The 17,438-nt window shown below is 39.0% G+C and overlaps 1 protein-coding gene across 1 annotated transcript in view; it reads right to left on the bottom strand.

Moving 5' to 3' along the window:
- LOC126293443 (TBC1 domain family member 5) overlaps positions 1–17,438 on the bottom strand; it is a gene marked incomplete at its 3' end in the record, with an annotated part of 130,643 nt that overhangs the window by 91,798 nt on the left and 21,407 nt on the right. Inside the window, 2 exon segments of the mRNA XM_049986675.1 lie at positions 9,014–9,184; positions 16,690–16,975. Of these exon segments, the coding sequence (XP_049842632.1) occupies positions 9,014–9,184; positions 16,690–16,975 (457 nt within the window).

Raw genomic sequence — 17,438 nt, 5'->3', positions numbered from 1 at the left:
GTGCAGCGAGAAATAGATTGTTATGACCATTAGCTACAACAATTACCAATAATTTTTTGAATGGTTTTTTATGCCTTCAGCTGCCATTTCATGTACTATTGTATAATTTCAGCCTTACATAATTTTCAAGTATCTAAAACAGAAGCATTATACCTTTGATACATTAATGACACTTGTGATTTTGATTTAGGAACAAGTCATGTCTGTAGATATACTAGGTGCATCACAACTTACTTTATGGATGATTTTTTAGTAGTAAATAACGCCACATATGTCATTGCTCCTATGACTCCATGTTATGTTCATAACATAAACTAGAAGTTTTACGCTATTTTTGGAGCACATTACTTTTCAGCAGTTGTTGCAAAGCACTTATACATTAGGTCCATGTTTTAATGTACTTAACACTAAGAAGATTATAATTGTTTAACAGAAATTTGTTAACTAACCTGTGTATGCTTTTGTTATCAATTATATTTAATTATTGTTCATTACTGGTGTGAATATGACAAAGTAATTTATTTAAAATAACTTTTATATATTTGTTCCTTTACTGTGAGACCATGTCATTTTTGAATAGCTGGTACACAGAGCTTACATATAAAATCTATCACAGTACTCTACTGAAATAGTACTGGAAACTACGAGAGGCGAGTAAAAACTGCTTTATGGTTGTGTGATGTTTAACATTACAGTCATATTTATTAATGAGTGCAGTGATAATTTTACATTCTATGGTTCTGTAATGCTTTGTCATAGAACTGGTACAATGTTGTCAAGGGAATTTCCCATTTTACAGGTCTTTTCGCTCATTTAAAATTCTGTCTGACAATTTCTATCATCACATCCATGATTTTTCTTTTCTGTAACTTACGTAATATTTGAAGTGATCCATCTATATTATGTATTTTGTGGTTGGTGTCTTAAGTGTGCAGCAAACGTGGATGGGTTATTGTTACTTATTGTCATGTATTCCTTAAATTGTGTACAAACTTTTCTTCCTGTTTGTTGAATATACAATTTTGGGCATTCTTCACAGATAATTCTGTAGATTCCTAGTTGCAAAAACAGTTCTGATTTCCATGGTAAGTGTGTCAATAAAGTTGTATATTGTTAGTGCTTCTGTAGCTGGTGTTTAATTTTGTATTCTTGAATCATCGAGTAATTTTGTTGGAAATAATACCTAGATATGGCCACACAAGAACTTTATTTTCCTGTGGTTTGTTTGTGTCCCTGGTTAAAGTTATTTCATCTAAGGGACTGCCATTTACTTGACTAGTTTTCTTTTTGAATAATGTGCCCACTAGGTTGTTTTTTTTAGGATAACCATTGCTTACTGCTACATTTTGGACACTATCTAGTTCTCTCTCTCTCTCTCTCTCTCTCTCTCTCTCTCTCTCTCTCTTTCCTCCAGGGGGGTAAGTTGTATACTCTATGTAACACAGAATGAAAATACGTGAGCTTGTGTGCTCTCAGGTGGCATGACTGGTTGTGGGTAATTATGTCTGTTCTCATTGGTTCATGAAAAATCTCAAATGTGTGCTCAGATTTCTTTTTTTTTAAACTTTAAACCCAAAAAGGCTATGTTCATATTTTTTTCTGTTTCCATGTTGCAACTAATTTTTGGATGAAAACTGTTGAATTGTGAATGCACGACATTACACGCATCTATTGTGCCATCAAACAGAATTAAAATCTCATCAACATAGGTATAGTAATAAAGGATTTTTTTGGCACTTTGAGTGCACGTGTTAAAATTTTTCTTCTAAAGTGTTAATTTCGCAATTTTACATGTAATGTGGTTTTGCTTATGATTGCAAAAATAACACAAACATAAGTAAAATGAGAAAGTAGGACTAATATAAGAGCAAAGGACAGTAATATTATACGTCAGATAAATAATAAGCTTCAAGAACATAATGAAACTAGTGTAAAATCAGATAAGGGAAATATATTGATGATTATGTCAGAAGAAGACTACAACACAAAAGTATTATAATTTTTCAACCCAAATAATATCAAAATTATCGACTGGGTTCCAACCAACAAATTTAATGCAAGGCTAAGGGAACAACTGAAAAGATGTAACTTCATATTAACAGAAAAAGATATAAAAGATTCCATGACAATGAATCCAACAATACTATCAACCTGTAACCAGCCAAAGATACATAAAGAACGAATCCCGATTCATCCTGTTATTAACATGGTTAATAGCCCAGCACATGCTGCCAGTCAAAAGCTCAATATACTACTAAAGTAATATTACACATGTGAGAAAGAATACACTACAAAAAGTTGTTACAGTATTGTCAATTAAAATAAAAAATATAAAAATACCAGAAAAATGGAGCACTCTTATCATTTGATGTATCTAACATGTATACAAGAATTCCAGTAACAGAAACTATAGAAACCATTTAAAACTTTCTCAAATTTAAGAAAATTATTCACGTAGACATTTGTGAAATAATAGAACTTCTACAATTAATCACATCCTACAATTATTCTTCATTTCAGAACAAAATTTATCTCCAAAAAGATGGGGTAGCAAAGGGCTCATGCCTAGCAGGTACATTAGCTGATATTTATGTTAACAATTTAGGAAAAATTTTTTTTAAATATGTTCACTGCAAAACAGCCAAAAATATCCTTTATTACTATACACATGTCAGTGACATTTTAATCCTATTCAATGACAAAATAAATGAGAGTAATGTAGTGCATTCATAATTCAACAGTTGGCATCCAAAAATTAATTTCACTGTGGTAACAGAAAAAACTGGGGAAAAAATAGAAAGAGCAAAAATTGACAAAGAACTAGATCTTCTCCAAAACGAAACTATAAACAATGGTTATCCTAAAAACTTAGTGGACACGTTATTAAAAAAGCAAACTATTCAAAAACATACCAATCCCATAGATGAAATAACCATAACCAGAGACACAAATGAACCACAGAGACATGAAGTTCTTGTGTAGCCATATCTAGGTATTATTTCTGACAAAATTACTCAATGTTTCCACAATACAAAATTATAAACCAGCTACAGAAGCGCTAACAATTTACAATGATTATTGAAACACATACTACAGAAATCAGAACAATTTTCGTAATTAGGAATCTACAAAATCAGCTGTGAAGAATGTACAAAATTTTATACTGTACGGACAAGAAGAAAAGTTAGTACAAGATTTAAAGGACACACGACAATAACCCATTCACATTTGCTGCACACTTAAAGACATCAACCAAAAAATTCTTTTTATATATATATATATATGTTGTTGTTGTTGTTGTTGTCTTCAGTACTGAGACTGGTTTGATGCAGCTCTCCATGCTACTCTATCCTGTGCAAGCTTCTTCATCTCCCAGTACCTACTGCAGCCTACATCCTTCTGAATCTGCTTAGTGTATTCATCTACTGGTCTCCCTCTACAATTTTTACCCTCCACACTGCCCTCCAATGCTAAACTTGTGATCCCTTGATGCCTCAAAACATGTACTACCAACCAATCCCTTCTTCTAGTCAAGTTGTGCCACAAACTTCTCTTCTCCCCAATCCTATTCAATACCTCCTCATTAGTTACGTGATCTATCCACCTTATCTTCAGTATTCTTCTGAAGCACCACATTTCGAAAGCTTCTATTCTCTTCTTGTCCAAACTAGTTATCGTCCATGTTTCACTTCCATACATGGCTAAACTCCAAACAAATACTTTCAGAAACGACTTCCTGATACATAAATCTATATTCGACGTTAACAAATTTCTCTTCTTCAGAAACGCTTTCCTTGCCATTGAGAGTCTACATTTTTAATCCTCTCTACTTCAACCATCATCAGTTATTTTACTTCCTAAATAGCAAAACTCCTTTACTACTTTAAGTGTCTCATTTCCTACTCTAATTCCCTCAGCATCACCCGATTTAATATGACTACATTCCATTATCCTTGATTTGCTTTTGTTGATGTACATCTTATATCTTCCTTTCAAGACACTGTCCATTCTGTTCAACTGCTCTTCCAAGTCCTTTGCTGTCTCTGACAGAATTACAATGTCATCGGCGAACCTCAAAGTTTTTATTTCTTCTCCATGCATTTTAATTCCTACTCCCAATTCTTCTTTTGTTTTCTTTACTGCTTGCTCAATATACATGCTGAATAACATAGGGGATAGGCTACAACCCTGTCTCACTCCTTTCCCAACCACTGCTTCCCTTTCATGCCCCTCGACTCTTATGACTGCCATCTGGTTTCTGTACAAATTGTAAATAGCCTTTCGCTCCCTGTATTTTACCCCTGCCACCTTCAGAATTTGAAAGAGAGTATTCCAGTCAACATTGTCAAAACCTTTCTCTAAGTCTACAAATGCTAGAACGTAGGTTTGCCTTTTCTTAATCTTTCTTCTAAGACAAGTTGTAAGGTCAGTATTGCCTCACGTGTTCCAACATTTCTACGGAATCCAAACTGATCCTCCCCGAGGTCCGCATCTACCAGTTTTTCCATTCGTCTGTAAAGAATTCGCGTTAGTATTTTGCAGCTGTGACTTATTAAACTGATAGTTCGGTAATTTTCACATCTGTCAGCACCTGCTTTCTTTGGGATTGGAATTATTATACTCTTCTTGAAGTCTGAGGGTATTTCGCCTGTCTCATACATCTTGCTCACCAGCTGGTAGAGTTTTGTCATGACTGGCTCTCCCAAGGCCGTCAGTAGTTCTAATGGCATGTTGTCTACTCTGGGTCCTTGTTTCGACTCAGGTCTCTCAGTGCTCTGTCAAACTCTTCACGCAGTATCGTATCTCCCATTTCGTCTTCATCTACATCCTCTTCCATTTCCATAATATTGTCCTCAAGTACATCGCTCTTGTATAAACCTTCTATATACTCCTTCCAGCTTACTGCCTTCCCTTCTTTGCTTAGAACTGGGTTGCCATCTGAGCTCTTGATATTCATACACGTGGTTCTCTTCTCTCCAAAGGTCTCTTTAATTTTCATGTAGGCAGTATCTATCTTACCCCTAGTGAGATAAGCCTCTATATCCTTACATTTGTCCTCTAGCCATCCCTGCTTAGCCATTTTGCACTTCCTGTCGATCTCATTTTTGAGACGTTTGTATTCCTTTTTGCCTGCTTCATTTACTGCATTTTTATATTTTCTCCTTTCATCAATTAAATTCAATATTTCTTCTGTTACCCAAGGATTTCTAGCAGCCCTCGCCTTTTTACCTACTTTATCCTCTGTTGCCTTCACTACTTCATCCCTCAGAGCTACCCATTCTTCTTCTACTGTATTTCTTTCCCCCATTCCTGTCAATTGTTCCCTTATGCTCTCCCTGAAACTCTGTACAACCTCTGGTTCTTTCAGTTTATCCAGGTCCCATCTCCTTAATTTTCCCACATTTTTGCAGTTTCTTCAGTTTTAATCTACAGGTCATAACCAATAGATTGTGGTCAGAGTCCACATCTGCCCCTGGAAATGTCTTACAACTTAAAACCTGATTCCTAAATCTCTGTCTTGCCATTATATAATCTATCTGATACCTTTTAGTATCTCCAGCGTTCTTCCATGTATACAACATTCTTTCATGATTCTTAAACCAAGTGTTAGCTATGATTAAGTTGTGCTGTGTGCAAAATTCTACTAGGTGGCTTCCTCTTTCATTTCTTTGCCCCAATCCATATTCACCAACTATGTTTCCTTCTCTCCCTTTTCCTACACTCTAATTCCAGTCACCCATGACTATTAAATTTTCATCTCCCTTCACTATCTGAATAATTTCTTTTATTTCATCATACATTTCTTCAATTTCTTCGTCATCTGCAGAGCTAGTTGGCATATAAACTTGTACTACTGTAGTAGGTGTGGGCTTCGTATCTATATTGGCCACAATAATGCGTTCACTATGCTGTTTGTAGTAGCTTACCCGCATTCCTATTTTCCTATTCATTATTAAACCTACTCCTGCATTACCCCTATTTGATTTTGTGTTTATAACCCTGTAGTCACCTGACCAGAAGTCTTGTTCCTCCTGCCACCGAACTTCACTAATTACCACTATATCTAACTTTAACCTATGCATTCCCTTTTTAAATTTTCTAACATACCTGCCTGATTAAGGGATCTGATATGCCACGCTTAAATCCGTAGAACGCCAGTTTTCTTTCTCCTGATAATGACATCCTCTTGAGTAGTCCCCGCCCGGAGATCCGAATGGGGGACTATTTAACTCCGGAATATTTTACCCAAGAGGACGCCATCATCATTTAATCATACAGTAAAGCTGCATGTCCTCGGGAAAAATTACGGCTGTAGTTTCCCCTTGCTTTCAGCCGTTCGCAGTAACAGCACAGCAAGGCCGTTTTGGTTAATGTTGCAAGGCCAGATCAGTCAATCATCCAGACTGTTGCCCCTGCAACTACTGAAAAGGCTGCTGCCCCTCTTCAGGAACCACACGTTTGTCTGGCCTCTCAACAGATACCCCTCCGTTGTGGTTGCACCTACGGTAAGGCCATCTGTATCGCTGAGGCACGCAAGCCTCCACACCAACGGCAAGGTCCATGGTTCATGGGGGGGATATATAAGGTAAGTCTTTCCGCTCCCGGGATTGGAATGACTCCTTACCCTCTCCCTTAAAACCCACATCCTTTCATCTTTCCTTTTCCTTCCCTCTTTCCTGATGAAGCAGCCACCGGTTGCGAAAGCTCGAAATTCTGTGTGTGTGTTTGTGTGTTTTATTCATTGTGCCTATCTACCGGCGCTTTCCCGCTTGGTAAGTCTTGGAATCTTTGTTTTTAATATATATATATATATATATATATGGAGATACTGTTGCTTGTTGGTGGGTTTGATGTGGATGAAACGCACGTGTGAAAGCACCCACGTGATTTACCAACTGACCTGCGTACACTGTGACGCTTTCTATGTGGGAATGACCAGCAACAAACTGTCCATTCGCACGAGTGGACACAGGCAGACAGTGTTTGTTGTTAATGAGGATCACCCTGTGGCTAAACATGCCTTGGTGTACGGCCAGCACATCTTGGCACAGTGTTACACTGTCCGAGTTATCTGGATACTTCCTACCAACACCAATCTATCCGAACTCGGGAAATGGGAACTTGCCCTTCAATATATCCTCTCTTCTCGTTATCCACCAGGCCTCAATCTCCGCTAATTTCAAGTTGCCGCCACTCATACCTCACCTGTCTGTCAACAACATCTTTGCCTCCACACTTCCGCCTCGACTTACATCTCTGCCCTTACTCTTTGCCTTTAAATATGTCTGCTTGTGTCTGTGTGTGTGTGTGTGTGTGTGTGTGTGTGTGTGTGTGTGTGTGTGTGTGTGTGTGTGCGCGCACGAGTATATACCTATCCTTTTTTTCCCCCTAATGTAAGTCTTTCCGCTCCCGGGATTGGAATGACTCCTTACCCTCTCCCTTAAAACCCACATCCTTTCATCTTTCCTTTTCCTTCCCTCTTTCCTGACGAAGCAGCCGCCGGTTGCGAAAGCTCGAAATTCTGTGTGTGTGTTTGTGTGTTTTTTTCACTGTGCCTATCTACCAGCGCTTTCCCGCTTGGTAAGTCTTGGAATCTTTGTTTTTAATATATTTTTCCCATGTGGAAGTTTCTTTATATATATATATCACTTCAAATATTACACGAGTTACAGAAAGAAAAACAAACATGGATGTAATGGTAGAAATTGAAATATATATCCATCCAGAAGATCAATCAGACAGAATTTTTAAATGAGCAAATAGATCTGCAAAATGGGAAATTCCTAGACAACAATTTACCAGTTCTACAAGGCATCATTACAGAACCATAGAATGTAAAAGTATTGCTATACTCTTTAATAAATATGACTGTAATGAGAAATATCATGCAACCATACAGCAATTTTTACTCGACTCTCCTAGTTTTCAGTAGTGTTTCATTAAAGTAATGTGATAGGTTTTATATATAAGATCTTTGCACCAACTATTCAAAACTGACATGTTCTCAAAATAAAAGATCAAATATTAAGAAGTTATTTTAAAGAAATTACATGCAGTCATATTCACACCAATGATGAACAGTAATTAAATATAATTGAGAAGAAAAGGATATACACATTAATTAACAAATTTCTGTAAAATAATTATAATCTTGAATGAGATTTTCACTCTGCAGCGGAGTGTGCGCTGATATGAAACTTCCTGGCAGATTAAAACTGTGTGCCCGACTGAGACTCGAACTCGGGACCTTTGCCTTTCGCGGGCAAGTGCTCTACCAACTGAGCTACCGAAGCACGACTCACGCCCGGTACTCACAGCTTTACTTCTGCCAGTATCCGTCCAGGCTGTGGCTAAGCCATGTCTCCACAGTATCCTTTCTTTCAGGAGTGCTAGTTCTGCATGTTTCGCAGAAGAGCTTATGTAAAGTTTGGAAGGTAGGAGACGGATACTGGCAGAAGTAAAGCTGTGAGTACCGGGCGTGAGTCGTGCTTTGGTAGCTCAGTTGGTAGAGCACTTGCCCGCGAAAGGCAAAGGTCCCGAGTTCGAGTCTCGGTCGGGCACACAGTTTTAATCTGCCAGGAAGTTTCAATTATAATCTTCTTAGTTTTAAGTATGTTAAAACATGGACATTATAGGTAAGAGCTTTGCAAAACTACTCGAAAGTAACGTGTACCTAAAATAGTGTAAAACCTCTCTGATTTATTTTATGAGCATAACATGAAGTAATACGAGCAATGGCATAATTTACTGTTAAAAGATCACCCATAAAGCAACTTACAATGTGCCTAGTATATCTACAGATATGACTTGTTCCTGAACCAAAATCACAAATGTTACTAATGTATCTAATATATAATGCATCTATTTTAGGTACTTAAAAATGGTGCAAGGCCGAAATTGTACAATAGTACATGAAATAAAAAGAATGGCAGTTGAAGGAATCACGAAATCATTCAAAATATTCATCACAGCTGCAGACCCTATTGCACTGAAGAAATTAACTGCTCCTTACCTGTCTGTAACACATTTGTGGATGTTCACGAGCATAGCAGAAAAGTATGTTGACCATGGCATCTTGTATCATCTGCTTACGGAAGAAGTCAACACCGGGGAATGTGCGCACAACATCCTGTCTGATAAGTGCTCGCAGCTCCTTGTCACAGAAGTACTGGTGCCATATACTCTGGAAACCGAGGGCCACAAGGCTGGTATTAGTTTAAAATAAAGATTAAAAGTCTTATTATACCATACAGTGTTAAGGTACACTCTAGGTATGAAAGTACAAATGTTGTGTCAAAAGTAACATTCCAATTAAAAACTCCACTAACACACAATTACAATATCCGCAGCTTCTTAGGTTGTATTGTGTGCTGATGTCAATTTGTTGAAATCGATCATAGGCAATTGGTTGATAGTATATGGGAGCCAGTGTGAATCCCTGAATCTAACAATTTCTTTTGGTGGAAGATACGAACTGGCTACATTTGTTTATCATATGGAGAGAGAGAGAGAGAGAGAGAGAGAGAGAGAGAGAGAGAGAGAGAGAGAGAGAGAGAGAGAGAGAGAGAGAGAGAAGAAAACTAGGTATGCTTACTGACTGACTGACTGGTGGTTTAGTCCAAGGCCTAGGCTAGGTTGGAATTTGACTAATTTGCTTACAAGTTAATGAACCTCAACACGAAGATACAGTCCGGTAATAGAGTTATGAGATATACATTCATTGTTGCAATAACCTGCTTATTTATCTCTCTTTGTTCATCTAAGAGTCACCATGAAACAGGAATTGTCATGGCAACACAACGGAACTCTATGGCTCAGAATATAGATATAAATATAATACATAAGTGTGCTCTACATGGATTTTCTGTAAATGCTTTCCTTTCGCTCTTTCCTTGTTTCCTACTTCTCTCACTGACAGTGCTCCAGTCACGCGTTTGACCGAAAATAGTATAGTTTTGCTTTTGTTCGCAAGTTAGAGCATGCACATGTCACCCGTTTTATTTTCAATGTCGGTTTGTTGTATGTACCAACATCTAGTTGTATCACTTATTCACAACTTAGCCAAAAATTCTGATCATGTGGCTAAAATCTAACCTAATAGTACAAAATACCAGTTAACTTTATTTAAAAACCATGTGAAATTATGAAAGAACATTGTGACAGGTTACCAAAAATCTACTCATTATTTATTGTGTTCAGTTCCCACCGTTCATCATGTGAGTTGTTACCAAAGTCAACACACAATGCAACACCTGCAGAAACTGTATAAGCACTTCTCGCAAAAATGTGCGTTATGAAAAGTACCATACATTGCCACTAATTACAAAAATATTTCCTTGGACAATCACTATAAATACATTGTGTGATAATTTTTGGGAAAAGCCAAGTGGAAGACTGGAAGTTAACAATAGTCTATACATATTTTAATCAAACTAGGAACAGTATAGTCTAGCACACTGGTGTTTTTTCAGAGTAAGAAACATTAATTCTCGCCGCACACATTTCTGTAAGATAGCTTCTTGGACACTTGTGAGCATTGGCACCTTAGGTGTCAAATGTCTAATTATTTGGTAAAGTACTCTCAGTCAGAACACAGTAAACCGTACTGTTCTGTTTCTCTTGCTACAACAAAGGGCTATTCTATGCCATATGCACTGGTAAATATGGAACATGACATTAGCCTGGGGCCTAATTGGGAATTGGTGTTTTTGGTGTACAAAGGATTGTATCACAGATATGTTGGACATCATTCACAAGGAATTGCGAAGAAGTTTTTAAATTCGTACTTCTGTGATTGTACATGTCAGGCATTTCTTCAGTATTTACTTCCCATGACAATATTCTCAAAAACATGTAAGCTCATAATGCTAGGTTACTTTTATTGCGAATGATATACAATTTGCAAATATTATAAAGATATAAATGTGTGTAATAAATATTTAAGCTCAAGTTTCCACCCACAACTTTTTTTACCCTCTGAAAGCATATGTTTTCATAAGGCACAGTGCAGATACTGGAGGCAATTAAACTCAGAATGTCTTCTGTGAAGTTTGGAAAGTAGAAGAGAAGTACTCGCAGAAGTGAAGCTGTGAGTGCGAGCTGCAGGTCATGCTCAGATAGCTGAGTCAGTAAGAGCATTCTTCAGCAAGGTTCTCGGTTCAAGTCCAAGGAAGGCACACAGTTTTAATCTGCCAGAAAGTTTCAGAATATGCTCTCTCTGCTGCCGAGAGCAAAATTTGTTCAGGACATATGAAGTGGCCATATGTAGTGCTTTATCTTTTACTGCAAGTTATATAGGGTTATGTGACATAATCTATAACCACATAGAAGTTTTCAGCTGATACTGTCAGAAATTAGGAGTTAAGCCTTGGACACTGGATGGACACACTATTTATGAACACACTGCTTAAGAATTATGCTTTCTGAGGATTCTAACTGGTCACTATGTGTTTTCTTGTTTGGGCCATTAAGAAAGCAAAAGAATTATACTGTACACATCAACCACACACAAAAAAATAATAATATTGCAGTCTCAGGTTACACAAATGGCATCAAACCAGTTTTGACTTTGTAGGATGTCATGAACAGATGATGTGCTTAAAAAAAAATAGAAGTTTCAGATCTGTAAAATAATAGGAAGCTCAATTACAAAATCAAACTAACTTCTACAGACTGGACCATGTACTTTAAGACTTCACACAGTAACTCCACAATTTATGGCTGGACAGTTAACAGATTTGTACAGTTAACTATGTAATAGCACGAGGTCGGTAGCCCTAAAAACACCAAATAACATTAACTATTGGTGTAAGCAAGCTGGACAAACACTAAAGTGGGTCAATGACACCTGCCACAGATGTAATCCTCAAATCACAAGCTGGTCACAGGAAGTCTGTGTACACCAGAGACTCGGTATGAACCAAAGCTTACATCAAGTTACTATTAAACAAGTACGAGCCAGCAGGGGGAGGGTGTGTGGGAACACGTATACAGATGGAGGGAGGGGAGGGGTTGAGATCATAAAAAACTTCTAATGTTGCATTATTCACTTAACAACTTGTGATGGTACAGAATTCAGCTGAGTAAGTTCTGGCATATTCTCATACACATTAGAGATGAGAAAAATCTCTGCATCTTTGTAGTCTATAAACAAGTAAGTCAGGATGCAACTAATTATATCATTTAAGCAGGAGACCCTGGGTTCGAGTCCTGGTCGGAGCACAAATTTTCATCTGTCCCCATTGACGTATGTCAACGCCTGTAAGCAGCTAAGGGTGTTCATTTCATTGTAATTATATTATAATTTTATTAACAATGAAATGTGACACAAGCAATCCAAAAAACTTATTTACATGTAGATGATATCATATGCCTGTTCTAATATCTGTTTTGTATTGTCATTATTTGTTTGAGGTACTCCTTAAGTGATGTGTGGCAGATGGAGTTCCATCAGCAAACATCCCTACATCCCAGCAGGGGCTGAGCGGATCTACCAAAGCTGTATGGAGTGGCAAGAAGGACCTCAGTACTCCGTTCCTATGCAAAACCATACATGAGCAACATATAACGTTAACGAAGAGAGAGAGAGAGAGAGAGAGAGAGAGAGAGAGAGAGAGAGAGAGAGAGAGAGAGAGAGAGAGAGAGAGAGAGAGAAAAAAAAAAAAAAAAAGTAAATCATGTAAGACTTAAGTGTTTCCAATCGTCATACACCTTTTTTAAAATTTCTTTCTAGACATATCACCTGGTATAAATAGTCCAATTATCAATAGCACCATCTGTATAACCCGAGGCCGACACATAATAATATTTTTTTTACGAGACGGACAATGCAATCCATAAGGTGCATTTAAACAAGCCATATTTATCCGTGATATTTGGCCACAATATTTTTGCTGCCAACACTGCTCATACGTGACTGCTATAGATGGCAATTTTGTGAAATGATTGGGCAATATTGATGATACTGATGCCCTTGTTCCAGTCTAGTATGATACTGGGTGACGAGGGAGGTGGGCACTCCTTTATGGCTGATTTTTGGGTGCAGTGGGAGGATCAGCAACAAAGGAGAGCCTCCTCTCATCACACACTATCACCCTGGACTGGAACAGCTGAATTACATCATTCTCCAGGACTCTGATTATCTTTCACCGAGCCCTGAAATGGGGGACATTCTACTCAAGATGATTCCCACCCCTCCTAAAGTGTTGTTCTTTTGTCCAAACAACCTACAAAACATCTTAGTCCATCCTTACACCACTCCCACTCGGAACCCATTACTGCATGGATCACATCCCTGTGGCAGACGAAAGGGGGCAAGAACTGCCCAATCCATCCACCTAGCAATTCCCACTCCAATCCTGTCAAAGGTGTATCATACCCCATCAGAGGCTGGGCCACCTGTGAAAGCAGCCACATAACATACCAATGGTGTTGCAGACACTGCACAACTTTTTATGTCAGTATGACTACTGAACCAGCTGTCCACAATGATGAACGACCGCTGCCAACTGCTGCCGAAAACAGAGATGATCACCCAGTGGTTCAACATGACGATCAATTTCTTAATCTGCTTAGTGTATTCATCTCTTCCACATGTGTGCATATTCTACTCAAGCTCACCAGAGGATAACTCCAAAAGCTATCAAGTTTTCTTTCTTATGTGTAAGCCTATTGACAACTAACATTTCTGCTATTCAGTTAGTGGTCTCTTCAAATCCAGAAGTATTTACATTACAAGAACTTTCCAAAATTTCCCTTAATGAAATCCTACAGTCTTTTTATGGGAGAATTCTATACTTCTGGTACCAAAGGCTCACTGATGAATAATGCACTTTAATGAGATACATTAAACTTCTGTACAAATCACCAGTAGCTAAAAACTGAAGGGTGACCGCCAATCGAGTTGTGACTGGTATGTACTCTTTCATACTTCTATAATGTTTAGAAATTCTCAGACCAAATGCTTGTATGAGATTTTTGATATCATGTTTTGTCATTCTGGTAAAATTCTGGAAAAGGTATATATGGAGCATCAATTCATGAGTTTATTTTCTGAAGCTTTCCACTTACTTAAAAAAGAACCCAATTTTTCTTGTTCTTCCTAAAGCCATTTCTTCTGTGATGTAAAAAAAAAGATCGCACCAACTTCCACTACATCACATTCATCAATTTGGTGACATTAGTGTGGCCCTGTGTAAACACTTCTCGTCAGGAACTGCATTGCCACAATCATTGCCTGGCAATTTTGTCTGATGATGTTAACAGTATGAGTGGCAGTTCAAATGAAAACTGATTACCCACCACAATGGGACAACAGAATGGCTCAATTCAAAACTAATACCCACAAAAATTAGGAAATTTATCCTACTGGGAAACAAGACGATCAATTCCTGTTTTGTAGAATGTGAGTAGCCGCTGTTCGTATCCACGACTGCACCCGCACTTGCACTTGCAATTGCAATTCCTCATCCGAATGAAACTACTGATGTCTGCTTTGTCTTTTTTTAGGTTGCCAAAGATATGAAAATCACATGGTGAAAGATCTGGGCTGTATGAAGGATGTTGCAGTGCTCCCTAACCAAATCACTGAAGTGTAGCCTTTGTCTGATTGGCAGTGTGCGAGTGGGCGTTATTGCACAACAGGATGATTCTGTACAACAGCATTCCAACAACAAATGGCAAAGCCAACAGTGGAAACATCTCACATCTTCCCCACCAAAGAAATCCAAAGCTGTTTGTACAAGTCATGACATCCTCCTTCGAATGCAGGGACCCTCAGTTTATAAAGGCCCTCCGAGTATCAAATCACAATCAATGCATAGCACTATAAAGACAATTTGCAGAAACTGTGATACACCATAAGGTCAAAAGGCCAAGAAATATTGTCTGACAGAACTACCCTGTTTTATGATAACACATGCCCCCATATTGCCAACTGGACAAAGGTTACATGTCAGCAATTTGGCTGGGAAACACTGCAACATCTACAAAACAGCCTTCATACAACTCAGATCCCTCACCACATGATTTTCAAATATTTGATGATCTGAATAATGACGTGTGTGAACATCAGTTTCAGTCTTATGAGGAAGTGGAAAGGTGCAAGACTGGGTGTGGTCACAGATCTGTCAGCAGTCGACTTTGTTCTATGAAATAGGAAATGATCATCTCATCTGCCAGTGGAAGAAAAGTCTTCACACATTCGGTGATTACTTTTGTATAGAACTATTCCAAGATCCTTCTTGTTGTGACCATTGTTCGGTTTTCATCTGACTGCCCCTTATCCAAGTGGTTGCAATTCATGGAGCCACATTGTCACTGGATAACACTGACTGGATATAATGTCTACATCTACATAAATAATCTCCAATCCACCATACGGTGTGTGGCGGAGGGTACCTCGCACCACAACTAGCATCATCTCTCCCTGTTCCACTCCCGAACTGAACAAGGGAAAAATGACTGCCTAAATGCCTCTGTATGAGCCCTAATCTCTCTTATCTTTGTGGTCTTTCCATGAAATGTAAGTTGGTGGCAGTAAAATTGTACTGCAGTCAGCATCAAATGCTGGTTCTCTAAATTTCCTCACTAGTGAATCACGAAAAGAATGCCTCCTTTCTTCTAGAGACTCCCACCCAAGTTCCTGAAGCATTTCCGTAACACTCGCATGATGATCAAACCTACCAGTAACAAATCTAGCAGCCCGCCTCTGAATTGCTTCTATGTCCTCCCTCAATCCGAACTGATAGGGATCCCAAACGCTCGAGCAGTACTCAAGAATAGGTCGTATTAGTGTTTTGTAAGCGGTCTCCTTTACAGATTAGCCACATCTTCCCAAAATTCTACCAATGAACCGAAGACGACTATCCTCCTTCCCCACAACTGCCATTATATGCTTGTCCCACTTCATATCGCTCTGCAATGTTACGCCCAAATATTTAATTGACGTGACTGTGTCAAGCGCTACACTACTAATGGAGTATTCAAACATTACGGGATTCTTTTTCCTATTCATCTGCATTAATTTACATTTATCTATATTAAGAATTAGCTGCCATTCTTTACACCAATCACAAATCCTGTCCAAGTCATCTCGTATCCTCCTACAGTCACTCAACGAAGACACCTTCCCGTACACCACGGCATCATCAGCAAACAGCCGCACATTGCTATCCACCCTATCCAAAAGACCATTTATGTAGATAGAAGAAGTCTTTGAGTCACTCACATACTTGAGAACCAATCCCATATGCTCGTACCTTAGTTAGGAGTCTGCAGTGGGGCACCGAGTCAAATGCTTTCCGGAAGTCAAGGAATATGGCATCCGTCTGATACCCTTCATCCATGGTTCACAAGATATCTTGTCAGCAAAATTCAGCTTTTATGGCCAGTCTACACATGAATCACTTTCCTCCATGCACAGAAAAAACTGGTGTTAACATCTGAGGTTAACACATAATGGAAAAGCTTTCATCATACACATGTGAGCTGCTGAGGGTAAATACTACAGGGAAAGGCAGAGATTGGAATACATTCAAGAAATAATTGATATGAGTGTACATTTTATTGAGAGATGAATAAGTCGGTACAGCAGATAAAGTCTCGGTGAGCCACACCAAACTGTTCAGAAAACTAATGGAGAAGGCAGGGAAAAAAGTTGTACACTAATGCACATTTCAGCACTTATACCTCGGAGCTCTGAGACAGTGGGTCGTCGCGAACGAGCAGGTCGTTGTCCTTCCAGGGGTCGGCAGCCAGCTTGGCACAGAGGCGCGCGTAGTGCTGGCGTGAGCGCCGGAGCTCCGCCAACCAGGCCTCTCCGTGCGGCGGGGCGCCGCCGGTCGGCAGCACGCCGAGCAGCGCCCGCCAGCAGACGCTGCGGAAGCGCGAGGCGCGCAGGGAGCCCAGCACCGCGCGCCGCCGCAGCTCCTCCAGGCCCGGGTCGTCCCGGTGGCACAGTGCTGCCCACTCCTCCCTGCGCACACACCACACTGTGGTACAGTACGTCACTGCAACCTCCGGATCGCTCCAGTGCCACAAAACAATTCGTCGAACAAAATATGAGCTTGCCAAGTATTGTACCAGTTTTGCGATTGCACTCGGGAGTTCCAAACACGTAGGATTTAACACATCATTTTGAAAATCCCAATATAGATAAGGTAAGTTCTGGAGTACTCCACAGAGTGTTGTAGAGCTATCGTCTGTCTACAATCTTAAGTTAGGGGATAAACTTCAAAGAGACTGATTCCAGACAAGAAAAGAAGGAAAAAAGTTTTTATGTCCACAAATGGAGGCTAAGTTTGCAAGAAAGCAATTAAAACTGATATATTACAAAGCATTAAATTACATTACATGTGGCCTTCCAATGATACTTTACAAAACACCAGCGTTTTCCCCACAGCTTCGCCCACAACACACACATTTAACGCCCCACAGTT

This window comes from Schistocerca gregaria, chromosome 10 (assembly GCF_023897955.1).
Source record: "Schistocerca gregaria isolate iqSchGreg1 chromosome 10, iqSchGreg1.2, whole genome shotgun sequence".
In the NCBI taxonomy this organism is placed as follows: Eukaryota; Metazoa; Arthropoda; class Insecta; order Orthoptera; family Acrididae; genus Schistocerca; species Schistocerca gregaria.
This window is presented reverse-complemented; position numbering and strand designations above follow the sequence as displayed.